The sequence below is a fragment of the Lottia gigantea genome, assembly GCF_000327385.1.
Source record: "Lottia gigantea unplaced genomic scaffold LOTGIsca_200, whole genome shotgun sequence".
NCBI classification, from domain to species: domain Eukaryota; kingdom Metazoa; phylum Mollusca; class Gastropoda; family Lottiidae; genus Lottia; species Lottia gigantea.
Window position 1 is genome coordinate 132,962 of NW_008708402.1, and position 21,641 is coordinate 154,602.

Below are 21,641 nucleotides of genomic sequence, written 5' to 3' on the forward strand. Positions count from 1 at the left end.
GGTCTATTTTTATTTTCTCCTTTTTGGACAGTGGACATGAAAAAATTAAACTTAAACATTATATAATACTTCATATTGACTGGTAGTAGTATGTCTTTACCTTATGTTTATCATGTATGTATTTATGCAACCATAACATGATTATCATATTATTCAGTATGCGATCATTATATTATTCAGTATGATTGTGATTATAATTTTCATTACGTTATCATCTCAGTATTCATTATGTGATAATCATTATAACTGTAGGCTATTATGTAATCATTCAGTAGGCCCTGTGTTTATTATCATATCCAGTATGTGATTATCAAATTATTATATATGATTGAATATATACATTGATACTATGTAACTATATCTGTTTGAAGTCCATTTATATCCGTTTTATATATTTTGTATGTGATTGTCAATAAAATAATTTGAAAAAAAAAAAAAAAAAAAAGAGCTTGCGTTTCTGAGGAAATGAGGGATTTGTTGTTTGAGACAAAGTTGGCCACTTTGTGGATGAGAGATGATAGCGCAGAGAAGAAACCGTCTCCTTCGAATTTTTTTTGTTCGTGTTTTAAAATTAAAGACATCTTATTTTTTAATGCGGTTATTTTATACTGTATTATTTTAGTAAATCTTGTGTGGTTGGGTAATTTATATGGAGAATGCTGAGTCTGTTATAATACATTTTTAGCAGTTTGAGGAGTCTGTTATAATACATTTTAACAGTTTGGGGAGTCTGTTATAATACATTTTAACAGTTTGGGGAGTCTGTTGTAATACATTTTAGCAGTTTGGTGAGTCTGTTATAATACATTTTAACAGTTTGGGGAGTCTGTTGTAATACATTTTAGCAGTTTGAGGAGTCTGTTATAATACATTTTAACAGTTTGGGGAGTCTGTTGTAATACATTTTAGCAGTTTGGTGAGTCTGTTATAATACATTTTAGCAGTTGTGTCTTTTCGGATATAACGCATTGAAAAAGCAGCACAGAAGTGAAATGCGTCATATCCGAAATGCATATACTACTCATTAGCATCAAATTCAGGAAATCGGCATGTATTTCAAATCGCAAGTGCTTAAGTCAGTTCTCAGCAGACATGATCTATGATTTCGGAGAGGGGAGGATTTGATTTTCCCAAATCTGCAGGTCTAGAATAGAACAAGTAATTCAATAAGAATAGAACTGCTGGGTATTTTTCTTCTGTTTTGATATGAAATAAGATAAAATAATAACTCGCCGAGAGGTTAGATTGTTACATACTGACGGGATTTAGTTTGCTATGAACAAGGTTGTCATTTAAGTTATAGTTTTTGAATATGCAACAATCATATTTTTGTTTACAGACATTTCTCTTGCAAACTCTCATAGTGGGCATGGACTATCTTACTTGCTCGATTGCTAGTGGTGTTATGCCTTGAATATGAATATGAATATTTAATCCTGTCGGTCTAGTTGTATTTAGTGTCTCAATCCAATGGGCTTCCCTAGCTTGACGGAATTTAGTAGTTTCATCTTCTGGCATTTTTTCAAATCGCAGTTAGTATAGTCAGCTCTCAGTAGACATAATAAGGTAGGAATACAATCCGACATCCACGACTAAAGAAATAGGTGACAAGGGTTTCTGCGGAAAAAGTTTTCGAAGGCAATCTTTTAAGAGCTTAGAATAGTCTTTATAGACCATAAAAAAACTTCGGAAAAATTTTTTTAAGTTAAATTTCGTCGTCTACCGTAATTTGAGAAATAAAACAGATATCGTCGAGGTTTCTAATCATTTTGTATGTATGTATTTGATATCTTCTATAATATCTGCTATGCTATAAGATTTTTTAAAAAGTACAAAGTCGAAAAGTATAATACTACCTTGAAGAACAATATATATTGCCATTCCTATGTCTGTTATCGTCGAGTTACAAGGCCAAGCTTCGTATAGGTAACATTTTTGACGTTGTTTATGATAAGCAAATGATGCATAGCCATTTTTCAAACAAATTTGTCTACACTTTGTCAAAGTCTTTACAAATGTTTCATTACTATATCCACCATAAAGTTTATCAATTTCATACAAAACAAAAAAATCAGATTTGAAATTCTGTGTAGACACAACACCAGAGAGTATCAAGAAAAACAATGTAAGTAATTATAACAATTCATTGTCATAAAAGTTTCCTAAGCTCGCCTCATAAAAACAAATCTCCTCCAAACACTAACGAGAGATACCAAAGAACTACCTCCCTGACAAGTTGACAATACCCATTGTCATAAATGTTCCCTAAGCTCGCCTCATAAAAACAGATCCCCTTCAAACATTATCGAGATATACCGAAGAACTACATTCCTGATCAAGATTGATTTTATTGATATTTGGAAGTTTTCAAGTTTTGAAGAAAATAGACATGACTATTGATGTTTAAGACCAAGATCTATATTGTAGATAACAAAATTCAATAAATAACATATTGCGACATAAATATGGAGCATATATTAACATCACCCATGTCTGTTGGTCCGTTTCTAATTTCTCGTGAATTTTTGATGAATTTTGGGGGTGCGCTTACCCCCACCCTTCCAGAAATTTGACTGAACCGGCTTTTGTCCTATCCTCAACCTTCCCAGTTTCATATTTCCTATCAAAGAGTTCTTAAATAACTGGAGCTATTTGCCATTGACAATCATATGACCCTAACACTGACGAGGTTCCCAACCTTTTCAAAGTAGTTACCCCTGAAACTGACATTTGACCTTCAAAGTAATTTTATTGTAATACATCGTTATCATTTATATTAGATTATCGTTCAATATTTGACAGCAAATTTGTTATCAATATGATGGTTGCGCCTGTTTCTCAGGGACAAGTGATACGATCAGCCCCGTCGCCAGACGTGAATTGGTACTGGGGCCCGAATTTTGCGACAAGGTAGGGAGGGCGTAGATCAGCACTCCGAAGAGTCAAAGATTGAGATTGTGAACCTCCATAATTCACCTTCGACTATTATCTTCTGTGGTTGAGATCCAGTCCGGAAAATGCATTCGATTGTGTAATTTAGCTAAAACATGAGCACCAAGGTGCGTCGTAGAATTATTTAGGAATAATAAGCCCCTAAGCGACAGTTATTCGCGACCCAGAGGTTTGGAATCCGGGACATAATGATTCTGTTGAGAATCAATAAATTCGGAATAAATAATATGAGTTATTGCTCTTCAAGTTCGACACCCGTACAATTAATAGCTCGTTAGAACACTTTAATGAACAATTGATCGATTTATCCTCAATATCCGTAAAAAAAATTCATGTTTTAAATGGGAGAAGTAGTTATTCCTGGGAACTTCACCTTCATCGGACCTAACGGAAATAGTGTAATATATTATAACATAGCATCCACGAACATTTACGATGTCGGACTTTCAAATATTAAATAATGACGAATCTGATCAGTACCCTTTGACTTGCAATCTACAGGTGGAATAAGAAGTACAGAGTTACCAGGAAGACTGAACTGAACAATAAAATGATATATATCGACCCTGTCGTCATATGCATTAAAGACTTTTTTTGTGCTGTGCTTAAATACAAATACAGCCTAAGTGGTGGAACGGTGCCTTGGACAGACTCAAAAACACAGAGTTTCAAAACCTAGACTTTTTCAGAGTGAGTAACTCGGAAAGAAGATCTAATAAAATATAAGATTGCTAAGAATAGATTTAAGACTGCGTGTGAAAAGTAAAGTATGAAAAGGAAATAAAAGTCACAGCAACATCTGGAAAAGTTTGAAGAAATTCAAAGGAAGACAAAGGGAATATCCACCATAACAGCATCTGAACGAACCAAACACTTCGACAATGTTCTGAACGACATTAATTTGAATAGTGATATAGCTTTATTGAATGATGCAAAACGTTTGTTTGAGAATAATTATTGTGAAGACATTGAAAAAAAAGACAAAATTTGTAACTGTGAAATTACTGAAATTGATATTACTCATACCATAGAACAGTGGCCCAACGGTTAAGCACCAGGACCAATCGGGATAACTTACCAGTCTATTATGTGTATATGGATTCGGATATGTATATGTCAAGAACAGTCAGTTCAACATAAGCAAATATTTTGATATTTATTTAAGGAAAGGCTAATTGACATCTTCACCCAAGAATGGTTCTTGAAAACTACTAAAACAGAGTTCTATGGCTACATCAAAATAGTATTTAAAACTGAACGATATCTATCAATGGATATGCCACTAGAGTTTAAATCTGCTTTGCTACATTTTAAATGCGGTAAACATAGATTAGAAGTAGAGACGGGTAGATGGAATAAAATTGACACATCTGACACCGTTGGTAATAATAAAGTTTGTCGAAGATGAATTTTAAATTGCCCTTTATATAGAGAAATACGGCTAGATCTATTGCCCCATAAATGTAACATTTATTTAAATGATAAAGTAATTTTGAAACAACTGGTAAAGAATGATGTCGATATTGTAAAATTCATATTGAGAGCCACAAGAATCAATGTTCTGTTGTAAACGATAAATTTTCATTCAAATGTTTTACTGAGTTGAGGGAACAAAATCTCTTAATCTTCCGTCTTCATCTGCCCGTCATTCATTTGTATATTGAATGATGTAGGATGGATTTTCATGAACTTTGGGATGAATAGTGGATGGCTTGATATAGCCTATAAAGCTTTCCTATTAAGGTCAGAAATAGAATGACATATAAAAGAATATTACTGGCTCTCATTATTTATGCGAAGCTAGAGCTAGAGCAGTATTCATGGTTGTACAGATCACACTAGCCTGCAGTTCTCTTCGTCAAAGTTATCAGTACAATCATCTACTCCATCACATATTACAGAGTCTATGAACTCTTGGCACAGCTGAACTGTCGATCTAAAAATTGGAAAGGAAAAAGACTAACGACATATGATTTGCCATTTGTTGCATAATTTGCGTTTCCATGCCGATTCTCAGCTTTCGGTTAAACCTTTCGCACATGGCTATGATAATACAGATTTTTCCACCCGGGTTCCAATTGCCACTGATACAGATCGGGAGACTGACATGGAAAAAACGTCCAGTAAAAATCTAATATCTCAGGTTCTGATACGATCGTTGCACCTGGAATTAACGTAACGTGAATAGATCGCATACGAGCGAAACAGATCGTGTCAGACCGCTTCGACTCGTATCCGAGATTTTGAAAGAACAATAAGATAAGTCCTGTTTCGTCTTGTTTTGTTACATTATAATATATGAGATTTTGAGTTTGAATAGAATAGAATTTCAATTCTAAGTAAAAGGTTGTCAGATTGGTCGGAAGTACTTGCGTAAAAAGAGGGCAAATTCTACTGCGCCTTCATTGATTTTTCCAAAGCGTTTGACCGAGTGAATAGATTCAAGCTTGTTATCTAATTTTTACTTCTGAATGCTAATTTTGTATTGATGTAACTATTAAATGATATAATATGGATTTCAAATGATTTAAATGTTGATTATGGCCGAAATTAAGATTCCGTCTATGTTACATGATGGACCTCATCAAACCACTTTTTGTTATTAAAAAAAGTAGGATTTATAAAAGCCATTATCTCTTAGTTGTTATTTATATACTCTTAATATGTTATTTTCTTAGTTTTATTTTCTCAAAATACCGAAGAAGCCACCAATTATTATTAGAATATAATTTTACATGGTACTATGTTTAATATAATGAAAATCCTATATTAAACTGTTGAATGTTGTATTAGACCTAATGATAAGTAATGGGATAGTTGTAATTGCACGAGGTCTCAGAAAAGGCTATATCGTAAGTCTCAGTCTTTTTGCAGTTTATAGAACAACATTCCACATTTGTTGAAGGATGTATAGAAGACATTTTATACGCCCACATTATAATGTTATCGTATATTTTCGTCGCCCCCGTCCATAGTGTTTCCGCGGTCACGGAATATTCTAGGCAGTCACAACTCTACCTCAACATTCCCATTCATTGTGAATGTTACTTACAGATTTATTAGTCACCTTAAAGTTAAAGGCATATTTAAGAACATTTTTATCTTAATACACCCTATGCATACCGCTTAAATCGAGGAATATTATAAGGATATCCTTAGAAAGTAAAGAAATATTTTCACTTAAGATGTTTGTGCATACGGGCCCGGGTATTCTGTACAACCTTATCAATAAGTTTATATCCCCTTGTTAACCTTGATAAAGGTTTGCAATGGCAGACTGCATCTAATATGTAACTATAGGCTTACACTGAAATTGCTTTTCTATTACATGATGTTCTATAGCTGAAAATTTTTCATTTGTATCTATGATCAATTTCTTGAAATTTCTACACTTTACTCCAGAATATAATGGAAATCAAAATGAGTCTACGGCTTTCTTTGAAAATGCTCTACTGTAGCTAAAGACTTTTATTTGTGATATTAACTCTCTGTAATTCATTTATATGTGAGTTAAATATATAATCAACATGTTTATATACATATTTTGCATCATGTTTATAATTTGTACCATGGCTAATAGTAACACAGAACCGAATAAACGAATTGAATTGAATTGAATTGAATTGAATTGAGTACCTAGCAAGTAAACCCCTTAATTATGAAGCATGCGTATACAGATATATATAATTTATAGATCATTGTCTGGAGCATCATTAGTCATGGGTATTTGCTTCAAAGCTTGTTAACTTGTCAGGAATGTAGTTCTTTGGTATCTCTCGTTAGTGTTTGAAGGAGATCTGATTTTTTTATGAGGCGAGCTTAGGAAACTTTTATGACAATGAATTGTTATAAATTACCTACACTGTTTTTCTTGATACTCTCTGGTGTTTGGATCGTGAGAGTGCATGAAGCCGTCCGGTCTAAGCCCTGATATACAGTTATTCTTACAGGTGTACTTTTCTTCTCTGGTTTCATAACTTCATGATGGGAAATATAATGAACAGGACCTTGGTATTCAGTAATTTCTGAATCTGTAAGTTTTCTAGCGAATTTCATATCCACCATTTCTTCAATTTGACCATTATAAATTTCAGCATGTACAGGATATTTCAGCAGTCGACATTCAGTTGATTCCAATTTATTTTCAGCTTGTATTCTATTATCAGGAAGTAAATTAGGATCTTTTCTCCAAGGATAAGGTATTAACCATTGATTACCAATCTTCTTACAGGATTTCTCGATTATCTTAGATTCTTTAATTTCTATGGGACTGAGACTACTTTCTCGACAGCAACAGGAACCTGAAGCAACACCCATTGCTTCTGTAGTCCAAAAGTCAGCCATATCTACCGGACCCGACAATCCGACATGATACACACGATGATCTTGAGTTCGATATCCAGACGTCACACCAAATATAATCCATCCCAAAGGTGAATGTCTTGCTATCAGATTGTTATATTGTCTTATATCCCCTGTATGCAAAAAAGCATGATCTATGCCTATGAGTATATCAAGAGAACCGTAGCCTCTATGTAAACATCTAACAGGTAAATTAAAAACTTTAGCTACTTCAAATAATCTAATTTCTTCAATATCTTCACCAATACATGGAATTCCTAAAGCAGTAATTTGAAAAGATCTACCAGTATCCATTGAAACTATTCTAAATTTATACAGCTTGGTTCTAAGTTCTTCAGAATCTCCACCAATTTTTGTCATCACAATACTTATATCTTTGCCTTCTAATTGAAGTTGTTCGGCCATTGATTTTCTAATTAAGCTAAGCTGGGCACCAGAGTCTAACAGGGTATTTCCTCTAACAGTATTACATTTACCATAAATATCAACAGTTATTACAGGTAAAATAGTTTCTCTACTATTCAGCATTGATGCAATTCCTACACTGTGGTGTTCAGGGCTTGTTGTTCTATTAGTAGGATGAAGTAATTTATGATGAAACAGTTTACAGCGACTCCCATTATAGAGTTCAGTACATTGGCGTTTTCTCGAACAGTTCATTACACCATGATTTTTACCAGCAATTTTCAAACAGCTCAAACAGGCATGTTTATCTTTCAGAGTTTTAATACGATCAGATACAGATTTGGACAGGAAATTACGACATTGGTCTAACCAGTGATCATTGCTTTTACAAAGCCAACATTTATATCGATTGATTTCAGCAGGTCTATCATCAAAATTACCATGATGTATGTTGAATCTTGAGTGTTGACCAGATGATCTTAAAGGATCAGTAGCACGAATACGAGACTTCATTTCAGCATTCATCCATTCTAATAAATCTTCTAAATCAGCAGTCTTTTTGTCTTTTTCAAGATATCTGAACCAAACTTTCTTGTCTTCCGTGTTCATCTTCTGTTCAATTAAAGCTAACATGTGATTATTGTTCATATCATTAGGTCTGCCTATTTCTTTAAGTGTGTTATAACTTCTTCGGACAACATGAACTAATTCGCAAAAACGTGCATCTTCACCATCTCTTAGTGGACGGAAACGTGTTAAATCTTGGGTAATACAATCAGCAATAAATTTTGGATCTCCATACATTGCGTCTAGGTATTCAAAGGCAGCATCATAATCAGAACCCATACCACTTATCAATTCTAATGGCTTATTTACCAAACAGGAACGCAGTAAAGTTATAGCATCTCGTTTACTATATCTCGATGAAACCATATGCAAAAAGACTGACTTAAAAGTATAATATTCACGAACATCTCCACTAAACTTTGGCATCTTCGGTTTCTCCATTTTAAATTGACAAACATCGGTAGATTGTGTAGGGTTTCCACTGACAGAATTACTATTCAGGCTAGTTGAAGCAGTAAGACCATTCATATTCTCGGTACTCAGATTATCAGCATCAAAATTATTCGGATTGACAGCAGTAGAATTTCTCGGATTAACAGCAATAGAATTTCTCAGATTAGCATCGACAGAAGTACTTGGATTCGGATTATCGTCTATACTGTGGTTGTCAGGATCAACAATATTATTTACATCAGAATTACTCTGGATATCAGTAGGTAATGAATTATCAATAGGGGATGAAGAGGGTGACAGGTTTATTTGATCAGGGCTCTGGGGAATTTCAACATTCTGGGTTTTTGCTTGGAACTCATCATCTAAGTGTTTAACATAATCTTTGGAATACATTTTTAATGTTGTGACCTGGTTTTGCACATCATCCAACCAAATTCTGCAGTTTCAAATTCATCCTCGTCATCTATCATTTGAGTATATGCAGTATGTGTTTCCACCAGATTATCAAATGCAGTGTCTATTTTCAAAACTATTTCTTGGATTTCTTCTATTCCCCTTTTTTCATTAATCAGTCTACCTAGTCTAGTAATAGCAGCTTTACAGTTTCTTCTTTTCTTCTTGGCTTCTAAGAGCAAGGTTTTCAGTTCCTCTGGTGGCATGTTTAATTTTCAAAAATTCAATCAGTCAAAATTTCACAGGATATGTGACAGATAAACAAAAGTTCAGTAAATGTGACCAGTTTCACAGCAAATACACAATACGTGCCAGTTCTGACTGAATTTTCTCAAATTTCACCAGGATACAGATTAGTAAATATAATACAGTTTACCAGTCATTAAACACAGTAGATTAACATCCAAATTTCTTCAGCATTTCTCCAATCCCGTGGTTAGCAAAGTTCAGGTTCACTTCTGTCAGAATTCAAATTTTTGTGGATCGTGAGAGTGCATGAAGCCGTCCGGTCTAAGCCCCTGGTAATTGGCCAATTCTATAGAGTTAATAAAACAGATTGATAATACAGTTGGTTCTTTTCTTAGTTTAAATTACAGAGCATCTAATTCACTACATTTACTTTTAGTTATATACTTTTTACTTTTTACTTTTTACTATTTACTATTTACTTTTAACTTTTTACTATTTGAATTCATGACAACACTGGATGCCATGACCGGAAGCATGGTTATTACAAAAAGTACGGATCAGATTAAACTTATAAAAATATAAGGAAACATTTTGGAACATGGACAGTCAATTCAATAGTCTCTTGCAGAACAGTGTTGTGTCTACACAGAATTTCAAATCTTTTTTGTTTTGTATGAAATTGATAAACGTTATGGTGGATATAGTAATGTAACATTTATAAAGACTTTGACAAAGTGTGCACAAATTAGTTTCATAAATTACCGTCCATCATTTGCTTATCATAAACAACGTCAACAATGCTACCTATATGAAGCTTGGCCTTGTAATTCGACAACAACAGACATAGGAATGGCAATATATGTTGTTCTTGAAGGTAGTATTTATTTTATCTTTACTTTCTCATTCGTCTTTTCATTCGTAGATATTTCAGAAGTTATCAACGTACATACAAAATTATGGTTTACGTTATTTCACAGAAGTATCATTTGCAACTCGACGAGGAGTCAGAGATTTCAACACTCTTTCTTGCTTTTGAAAAACTAAGGTGGTCGATAAAATTAATTAAAAAACTAAAGAGGTTTTTGTGGATCATATATATTGTCCGCTGAGGGGTGACTAATTCAATTGTACTTTTTTTAATAAATTTGATGCTTAGGGCCTCCCTTTTAAGTCAATGATATTTTACAATGCGTAAGCAGTTTGTGTACGCTATTATATTTACATTACATATTTTACTTATTATTGAAAAGGCAAGTATTGTTATCCAACAGTTTTCACTTTTGGATGGATTATCTCGGAGTATCATTTACATGAAAGAAAAACATAAATAATGGCAATTAAATTTACTTGGTTAGATTAAAAGATTAATGCAAATTTTGTTGAAGAAAGTTTGTTATATGCACGAGAAACAAATGTCAAAATCCTAACATATACAATATATACAAAAAAAATAAAATATATAAATATATATAAGATGAAATAAAATGTACCAAAGTCAAAATAAATTGTCTGATCTGGCCTGGCACGGACAGTATTAGATTTCGGGGAAGGGAGGGTTTGATTCTCCCAAATGTACAGGCCTAGGGTGGAGCAGACACTTTATTTAGAAATTAGGATTAAGGGTCTTGATATTGGGTTTTCTTCTGTTCTTATTCTGATCTGAAATTAGAAAAAATAACTAAGTATAGTATCTGTTATGTACTGATTGTTTTTAGTTTACTATGAACAATTCTAAGTTCTTATTTTTTGAATATGCAACTATCATTTTCTGCTTATAGACATGGGGGAATTTCTCTTGAAGGCTATTATAGTGGGCATGAACTATCTTGCTTGCTCGATTGCTGGTTGTATTAAACGGGACAACAAAGGGTGCTATGCCTACATTATGATGAATATTTAGTCCTATAGGTCTTGCTGTATTCAATGTCTCAATCCAATGGGCCTCCCTAGATTGACGGAATTTAGTAGTTTCATCTTCGGGCAAGTCAATTTCTATACGCTCAATTGGGATTAGGGTGAGATCGTCTATTGAATGGTCGTCGAGGTTGAAATGATTAGAGACAGGCTTGTCTTTCTTTAATTTGATGTCTGACCTATGAGCATTAAAGCGAGTTCGTAAATTATTCTTAGTTTCTCCTACATATTGTTTGGTGCATTTCTTGCATGAAATTAAATATATTACATTCGAATGTTCACCTGTTAGATGTTCCATGATCGGGTACCTTTTATTCGTAGAGTTGCTTACAAAATAATGAGTTTCTGATATAAAGGGACATGTTTTGCATCTACTGGACAAACATGGAGCACTTCTTAAACCTGGAGGCACTTCGGCATAAAGTCTGTTTTTAGCTGCTATCTGTGCTAAGGTGGAATTTTTTATGTTTCGTAAAAATCGTTTAGAGTACCCACGCTCTTTCAGTTTTGAGAAAACAATCGTACAGGCTTGGTTGAAATCAGAAGATTTTGTACAAATTCGATGAAATCGTAAAACTTGTGACTTAATTATACCAGAAAAGGTATGTTTTGGGTGAAAGGAGCTCTTGTGCAAGAGTTGATGAGTATCAGTATCTTTGAAATACACTTTAATATCCAGTTTATTTGTTTCTGCTATGGAATCTCCCTTAAACACTGTGGTATCGAGAAAGTCTATGCTTTTGTCACTCACGTTTGCGGTTAGTTTGATAGAAGGATGGTGGTTGTTGAGAATTTCAAAGAATTCCCAAAACTGTTCGATAGAATAAGTCCAAACCATAAAAATGTCATCCAAAAAGCGTCCGTAAAAAAGTGGGTCAAATGGACAGAGGGGCAACACCTCACGTTCCCACTCTGCCATGAAAAGGTTTGCGTACGAAGGGGCGAATCGTTTGCCCATTGCTGTCCCTGAAGTTTGTAAATATGTTTTACCATTAAATGTGAAGGAACAATTCACAACAGATTTTGACGAAATTTGGTGAAATTGTTTATTTTGGTGAAACTTGGTGTGAGTGTTTGTAATCATCCATGGATGAACTCTACTCAAAATACAAAATTGAGAACTATACATTAGTTATTGACCCAAATCTTAAAAACTCATTCAATTTTTAGCTCGTAAAAACTTAAAGGCTCGATTTTTGCCCGATTTTTGACAAAACATGGTAATATTGTTCAGCCCAATTAGTTCAAAAGAAGTGTATGACTGAAGGTTTCTGTTTCTGTAAGGATGCTGTGGTAGCCCAGGGAGTTAGACGCTTGCTCGCTTACCTTAATCCCGGCATAAATCGAGATAATACCTTCGGATTGTTCATCCCGGTTTCCCGTCAGTGATGCAGAGGTAAGAGGGGCTGCCATGGAAGTGTTTAGTCGTTCGTATATGACAATAAACCGAGGCCCCGTGTGCTACAGGCTGTGCACGTTAAAAATCCCGATACTTATATAGTCGGACGGGAGGAAAGGAGGGTATTAAGGGCGAAACTATTTTGATGAGTTTTCTGATATTTTTCGATGTGACTTTGGCTTATGTTGACCTCCCCCCTTAACCCTAACAAAGTCAAGCGTCATTGACCTTGGCAATCTGCTGATACTTTCATATTAAGATTCTGACATATACTCCTGGTTTTACAATCTTCGAAAAAAGACAATTTTTTTTTGCAAATTAGCCTAGAAGGTCGATTTTTTTTTCAGATCCTCTTTTGAATTGGCACATTAGTCCCACTCTGTGCCACGCGTTGCTCTAGATTTTTTTAGTTTTTGTCAATTAAGTATCAAAATTAAAAATTATTTACAGGATATAGAGATAATTTTTAAGATACGTGGTTGTTGTTCCGTTTATTTAATCACAAATTTATATTTTGTAGATATTTTTGATCGAATAATTGGCTTCGAATTTCAAATTAGTACCAGTGGACAGTGTGACGATATAACATTTAATAGTTCACAACTTTGCTTCCAAGATCAACAACTAACTGGACAGCTAGAGTACAACATAACAGACTGTAACCAAATACCATCAATCCAGTTTTCATCAATATTTATCTTCATCAGTCCAAATCATAATGCATTTATTAATTTTAGGGAGTTAGTTGTTAAAATGTAATCGGGTAATAGAATGATCCAATCCAACAGTAATAGATCTACTCCATCTAAAATCTACCGCTAATCTATCTATTATTTTTTTGAACCTATCCACCTTTTGCAAACCACTACTAATTCATCACTATTTCTGTTACGCATTTTAATTTTTTAATTTTATTTGTCCAATTAGGCCACATTATATCTAGTGTTTGTTGTTTGTTGAAGTTCGTTTAAGACAATTTCCTAGACTGGTGGACCAGTTTTTGGCTCGGCTTGATAAAGTTTACAAATAATAATTTTCAATAAATTTGATGATAGATACTAATTTGAAAAAATATATTTTTTAGATTTTTCAATGAGTTATTTTCGAAATGCGCGAATGCGTCTAAGGTCTCGGCGAGGTTAAAGAAACTGTGTTAATATTTGAATGTACATGTATATCGGGATTGATATTCGCGAATCTGTAAGAATTGGGTTATTGCCATTAAATTAGTCAAAAACACCGTAATTTAGTTGTGAATGCGATAGAGGCTACATTTGTGATTTGATTTCGATTAAAACTAGAACCTTATCCCTTTTGAAACTTCTAGCCTGTAATTCCCGAACACGAAATTAAAACTTTCGAATATCTGATAAATAAATCAATTATATAGTTACCTCAAATTTCTCAATTTTTAAAGAATAATAGACAAAAAAGTTACGCATACAGGCGTAAAATTCGAAGTCGACATTGGCAGGCATGCAAGCTATTTTTCTTAAGAGATTTTAGAATTCGCCGCGATAGAACGATAAAGTACGCTCGTTTTGCCATTTTTAATTTGTATTGGCCTTCCTATCCGCAAAAATGAAACTATTGCTTTTTTTCAATGCTGATTTTTATGTGTACTTGAGTTAATATTTTCCCGTCGGGGCTATTAGCTCGAACTCCCTGTCATTGGGTCTTATTTTCTTTCCCGTTTTAGCGACTGATCGGGAAAACAAAACGAGAAGCAGATTCTTATTAATATATTTCATAAAAAAATATGAACATTTTATCTACAGTTGCTGGTTCAACCAAGTCATTTGGCCCCCACCCTAGACAAACATGTAACAAAGTTTATTAAAACGTGCAAACGATACACGAAATTAGCTTTGCACGAATTTAGGCTACTTGACTGTATTACTTTTGGCTACTTTGTGAGGGACAAACACTCAAAAATTTTGTTTCTTTTTATAACAAAAATGTGGTGCTTTGTGAACGAAATGAGTAGACTACCCAAAACAAAATCGAGGGAGATAAATCTAGTTTTAATAAGCAATGGAATTGGTCTGGTGATATTTGAGTGATTAGGTTCCTCGCGTAGGAATTTCTCTCTCTCTCTTTTCGTCGCCATTAAAACTTACAAAAACTAAACTTGTCTCTCTTCAGGTACATTTTATATATAAATCTATATTAATTCATAAGAATTTGAGGGATATTAGTGTGTGCGAAAGCACCAGGAATCGAAGTGTAATCTTGATATATATTCTCAAATGCTATAAAAGTCGTAAATGTCTGTTTTATTAGCGAGTACCGTTCGCTTAATGGCTGGAACTTTCTAGAAACGTGGGCGTAAGGTCACGTGTTCTACGCCTAATCGACATTTGAAACATGTTGTATCCTAGATTTCAACAGTATATCAATATAGCCTGTATGAAAATGGTGTTGTTAATTTTATAAGATTATTTTTAACTTGCTTGTTTTTAATGAATATGCGTTAAAAACAATGTTTTGTAATTTTCACACAGAAGTATGTAGAATTGATTAAAAGTGTTTACGTCGATATTATTTGTTACACACAATGACTTTATTCAGAAGGTGCAAATAGCTCGAAAAATCTGGCCCTTTCCTTCTCCTACGATGTGATATTAGCCTACCCCTCGACTATATTTTGGTTTTGGGCACTGGGATATGACAATGTCTTTATGTTTGTGGCCAAAGAAAAACTAACGATCTCTACAAACGAGTGCAATTGATACAAAGGTTAGTGATCTTTTTCTGGTGTATATACCATAAAAATTATGGTCACTACTAAGATACATTTGCATGCCAAGGTTAATCTAAATAGAATCACAAATCGAATTCACTACCAAATTACGATATGACAATCACTCAATATAGTGAGATTTTCATAAGGATTGTGCATTTAGTAATAATATGACAAAAATTGAACATAATGTAAAGGAATAATGCCGGGAATGATCTCAGATATTGAGGGAGGACGTATACTTTTACCTGTGTACATGCGCAGTAGACTACGAATGATGACGTAATTCCAAAGTTTTTACCTTTAATAATCAGTAATATTAAACATTACACGTAAATAAATACATTATAGCCTCGTCACACCAGAAAGGCGTTCTTACAGCACTACTACCATATAACTCGCGGTACAAGGTCGACTGATTTTAAGTTTGTAGTCTTTTAGAGACTTTTTCAATGCGTCATATCCGAAAAGACACAACTGTTAAAATGTATTATAACAGATTCCCCAAACTGCTAAAATGTATTATAACAGATTCCCCCAAACTGCTAAAAATGTACTATAACAGACTCCTCCAAACTGTATTATAACAGACTCCATATAAATTACCCAACCACAGACAAGAATCACTATAATAATACTGTATAAAAATGTCTTTAATTTTAAAACACAAACAAACAAAAAATTCGAAGTAGACGGTTTCTTCTCTGCGCTAACATCTCTCATCCTCAAAGTGGCCAACTTTGTCTCAAACAACAAATCCCTCATTTCCTCAGAAGCGCAAGCTCTTGGTTCTGTGGCAAAAGCAGGAGTAAATATTAGCGATGCAGTGAAAAAATCTGACGAACTTAAAGAACTGCAGCTAATAAGAGAACTAAGAAACAAGAGACTAGAACGACAAGCCCTAGAAAAACAAGGAAAAGGGTTTAAAATCATTGGATAAAAATGGGAAGCAAAAATTACAGATGGATCCAATCTTTCAATTGTATGATCCGATTCAATATTCGTTCAACAAAAAGAAAGAGGATTACGTAATCATCTCACCATCGGTAGGGACAAAGACCCAAATAAACGACGGAGGAAGAGTTGACCAATTGGTTGCTACTTTCCGATGCCCATTTCCGATGCGATTTCAAAATCAAAGACGCCACTCAGAATCGAATTCCACAAACCAACACGACTTTAGAAAACAACTTCTTTCCGTCTTTATTCAGCGAAATGGTTTTGGAAGCTGGTTCAAATCCGATAGAGACTCACCCCAGTGAGTTTGACACAATGTTGAAAACGGTTATGTATCCCAAAAACTACGATTCAGTTTCGGGATGGATTTCCGATGTCGGTGACGGAGAAGTTTTAAAAGAACCGGTCAGAACTGTAGCAAATGACGCAGACCTTGCTAGGATAAGGGTAGTTGCTAGAAACACACTGGAAAGAGTGTCTCGCGGAGTAAATCACGGATTTGAAAAACGAGCGCTTCAATACAACAATGTTGTCGAGAACAACAGATGGGGTAAATACGTAAATTGGAAGTTGTATCCTTTATTTGGTCTCTTGGAACACAGAAAAGTTTCCATAGGTTTGCCGTATAAGATTCATTTGCAAAGAGAAATCAACGACAACAAGATATTCTTTGGTGAAAACAACTCTGACGCAAAATTGGAAATAACGAATATCCAACTTTACATACCGGTAATCACTCCTTCCGTAGAAGTGGAAACGAGAATATTCAACTCTTTAACCAAAGACATCGAAATTGCTTTTCTTCGTCGTAACACGGTAGGTAGCATGACTTTAACGGGAGAATCCACCACGTGGCCAATCACCAACACCGCCAAACCAGCGAGATATCTAATGGTCGGTTTCAAAAACTTACCAGACTCTCAGACAAACAACAACAACATTTTCAGAGTGGCATTGAACCATACTCAAGTATATTCGCAAAGTTCAAGTCAGATTGAACAACGATAATTATCCCAATCAACCTTTGACAATTGATCCTTCCAAAAAAAGATTACAACGAATTGTACAGAAACTATAAAAACATGTGCGAATTGTTTGGAAATACGCCTCAGTTTGAATACACAGATTTTTCACTCAATCATCCAATCTTTTGTTTCGATCTGTCAGCTCATCAAGAAGATCTTTTCAAAACAGGGGTAAACATAAATATTCACATCGATAAAACACAAGGAGATGTGACCGGCTACTGTTTATTGCTGGAAGAAGCAAAACATTTGATTAAAATATCAGATAGAAGAATGATAAGAATTGAATAAAAAACACCCTTTAAAAATGAAACCAGAAACTTTAGTTCTGAAAATAATAGAAGCTATCGAAACGAATTCGCCGACTCTAATAACTTACAACGGTAAAAAAGTGCACCCAAAAGATTATCGATAAATACAAACATTGGAAAGTCAGAGACGATATAGACTTGGAAAGAATTGATCAGAATTTAACTAAAAAAGGTGGATTTTTACCTTTCTTACCTTTAATCTTTGCTGGTTTAGCTGCAGCAGAAGCAACTGCTGGTGGGGCTGCTGGTATAGCCAAAGCTGTCAACGATAAGGAAGCTGAAGCCGCTGCAAACGCAGAAGCACGTAGACACAATTTGGCAATGGAAAGAAAAGCACGAGGAGGTTCGGGAGTAGGAGATATTTTAGGGACGGTTAAAGAATTCGGACAAAGATTTGGCGAAGAAACCAAGAAAACCGTTAAAGAGGGATTAAGCAAATTAATAAATTATATCGACACCTGAGAAATAACAGTCAAACACAAGGGCAACGCCATATTTTTTAAAAACATACGTTCGGGCGAGGGAATCTTTCTTTCAAAGTATAAAGGCAACGGGGTGATTTTTGGTACGAAAATGTAATAAATAAAAATGGGCAAGAAATTCAAACATTCGGATATATTTCCTAGCAACCCCATTCTCATGTGCATTTGCGGATCTTCGGGTTGTGGAAAGACTTACCTCACTTTTAACATGTTGACAACACCAAACCTTTTAGATTTCGAGTCTCTGTATATTTACACGACTACTCCCGAACAATCCTATTATCAGTTTCTCAAAGCTTTGGAATACATCTCGAAAGAAGAAGTTCAAGACATTTTTCACTACTATGAAATCAACGAAGACTTGCAAGAGAACGCGGAAATAAAAGACATTTTAGACGGCTTTATCAAAGAAAAGAATCCTTCTCTGAAACCGACCGACGTCAAAGTGTTTCTGACTAAAAACGTCAACGATTTAGACTTGTCTAAAATCGACAACCACCGAAAGAACTTGATTTTCTTTGACGACTGCGTGGCACAAAAAAGTCAAACCGTTCAGCAAGAATTCTTCACGAAGAGAAGAAATCACAACTGTCACTGCATATACCAATCCCAATCTTTCTACGGAATGGACGCCATATTTATCAGAAAGAACGCAAATTGTTTTTTATTATTCGAATTAAACGACAAAGATTTATCTCAAATCATTCAGTCGATAAATCACGGAATGGACAGGGATACATTCAAAAAGGATTGTAAAGCTCAATGGAGAAACCCGGATGATCATGGATATGTATTAGTTAATACTAGAAAACCTGCGGGAGAAAGAGTTATGATCAACATACGTTAATTTTTTTTTTAAAAATGACGGATTGGAATAATATTTTAAAAAGAAATAGAGAATATATCAAAGCTAAGAATAAAATAAAGACCCAAGTTGAAAATAACAGATTACAACAACTCGGATTAACGGAAAATCAGGGATGGACAGGGATACATTCAAAAAGGATTGTAAAGCTGAATGGAGAAACCCGGATGATCATGGATATGTATTTGTTAATACTAGAAAACCTGCGGGAGAAAGAGTTATAATCAACATATGTTAATTTTATTTTTTTAAAAATGACGGATTGGAATAATATTTTAAAAAGAAATAGAGAATATATCAAAGCTAAGTATAAAATAAAGACCCAAGTTGAAAATAACAGATTACAACAACTCGGATTAACGGAAAATCTACAGACTCTATTTCAACCCATATTAAAAAGTCAAGAAGATATTAAAAAGAGACTCGCTATACCTTCACCTCATAAAGATCCACCGATTGAATATGGTGGTATTAAGACTTTATATTTACATTAACGAGAGGGTTAATAGATTTAATGAATGGCAAGGACGTTGAAATTGCTGATTACAAGGATTTAGTAGCAAACTCAAAATTTCTACATGCGATCAGAAAGTCAGGACCCGAAACAAGAAGATTGAAAGAAGTTAAACTATATATAAGAGCAATTGAACATGATGATGAATACGAAGTTGACAAAGTAGATGATTATGTTGAAGACAACAATCCAATCATATAAGAAATAGACGAATTCGATGATATGGTGGCATCTGGGCAAGGTATAACTTTTTTACCAGATAACAACGAGGAACTAGTTAATAGATTACGAGTAATATTAGTGGCCATGAAGGAAGGTCATCAATCGGACAGACAATACAACGAAGTCAATGGCATATTAAAACGGCTTTTGGAGAAAAAAATCATCACTAAAAAAGACTATATAAACGTCATTAAAAATGTCCAATAAAGAGCAATTGTTCGTTATCACCTCGAATAATTCAGATATCAAATTGTCTCTAGACTACGAGTATGAACTCGATCGCATAAACAGTACGAACTGGGATTAAAGTATTTCTCCGTTTACAATTCCATTAGAAACATCAACGAAAAAAAACAATCAACTAAAAATATCGACGGATAACGGAGTTACGTTCAAAACCATAAGCTTACTACCGGGTAGCTACGAATATGTAGCCATCAACGAATACGCAGGAAGCGTGAGCGGTAAAAACAATATCGAATTCGAAGGTAATTTGAATCTGAACAAAATAAAACTGATCTTGAGAAATAACAATCAAGTCGATTTCAACGTTGAAAATTCGTTGAATGCGTTATTAGGGTTCGATAAACGAATATACGCGCAATCGACATTGGCGCCACACAAGGCCAACATCGAGAACGACATCGACGTGATCAACATTCGCTGTAATTTGATCAACGGTGGATTTTTCAACAAGCACAAACGCCAAATCATATACAGCATACCGACTTTTACGGTGCCGATCGGATACAGAATTATAGAGAAACCGTTTCAAACGACCTATTTACCAGTCAATTCTTTCATGATCAAAGATATAAATCTGGAAATCAAAGACGGTAAAAACAGGTTCATAGATTTTGGCAACGAAGAAATTGTCATTCAACTTCATTTTAAACAATCTTCATTCTCTTCTTGAATAGTAAGATAATCGAAATCATCAAATTCACAGTTTTCATCAAAACTATACTCATCTTTGTCGTTGTAAGGATACATAATTCCTTCACTGTTTGGTGGTTTTCTTTTAACATTATTCAAATAACTTCTAAAAACTTTAGTTTGTTTATCATTTGGAATAACTCAATTGGTGAAACTTTTTTCCCATGGTTTCTTAAATTCATTCGACACATCATGTCCGCTTGCTAACTGAACGTAATCTTCTACACTTATCTTATCATTAGAATAACCTTTAAACGTTTTCTTTTCTTTTAAAATACCATCGGAAGTCAAAACGATGTTGTATTTGACTTTTGGTGCTAAATATAAACCAAATATAATTCCACCGTCACCATAATCGTTTTTACCTTTGCAGTAGTCTTTTTCGGAGACCAAACCAGCTCTGTTTAGTTTTTTTCCAATTGTTGGATGAAATGTACAAACTATCGGTGTCGGTATAGTATATTTCGGTTTTATAAAATCCATTTATGTGAATGAAATTGTTCATAATTTTTTTACTGTGAGATAAAACGAATGATCCCAAATGACTAGGTGTTAGTCGTGTAGATTGACTATCTTCGGTCTCTTTTTCTTCAATTTCTGTTTCAACAATATATTGAGTATCATTAATTTCTCATAGGTTTTAACACGTGAATCAAAGTTAGCCTGTAAAGTTGCTTCATTCCATAAATGTCTAGTTGTGAATATATCTTTTTGAATTGATTTACCATACAAGGAATTACCTAATAATTTCATGCAATTACTACCCACGATATTATCTTCTCGTTTATATTTATTTCTTAGATCTCTCAAAATTCAAATATAATCTCTGTAGGGTGGAGTTTTAAAATTTTCTTCGTATACTATACCATCTAATATTCTAATAATTCGTTCA

The 21,641-nt window shown here is 34.1% G+C and overlaps 2 protein-coding genes across 2 annotated transcripts; both read left to right on the forward strand.

The window, feature by feature from the left end:
• Nucleotides 1–16,652: 16,652 nt before the first annotated feature.
• Nucleotides 16,653–18,192, forward strand: LOTGIDRAFT_174511 (hypothetical protein; the record flags this gene model as incomplete). Its single annotated transcript, XM_009053844.1, has 2 exons — nucleotides 16,653–17,210; nucleotides 17,824–18,192. 2 exons carry the CDS (start codon nucleotides 16,653–16,655, stop codon nucleotides 18,190–18,192), a joined length of 927 nt encoding a protein of 308 aa, XP_009052092.1.
• A 126-nt stretch (nucleotides 18,193–18,318) lies between these two features.
• On the forward strand, nucleotides 18,319–19,059 carry LOTGIDRAFT_174512 (hypothetical protein; the record flags this gene model as incomplete). Its single annotated transcript, XM_009053845.1, has 1 exon — nucleotides 18,319–19,059. One exon carries the CDS (start codon nucleotides 18,319–18,321, stop codon nucleotides 19,057–19,059), a length of 741 nt encoding a protein of 246 aa, XP_009052093.1.
• Between the last annotated feature and the right edge of the window lie 2,582 nt (nucleotides 19,060–21,641).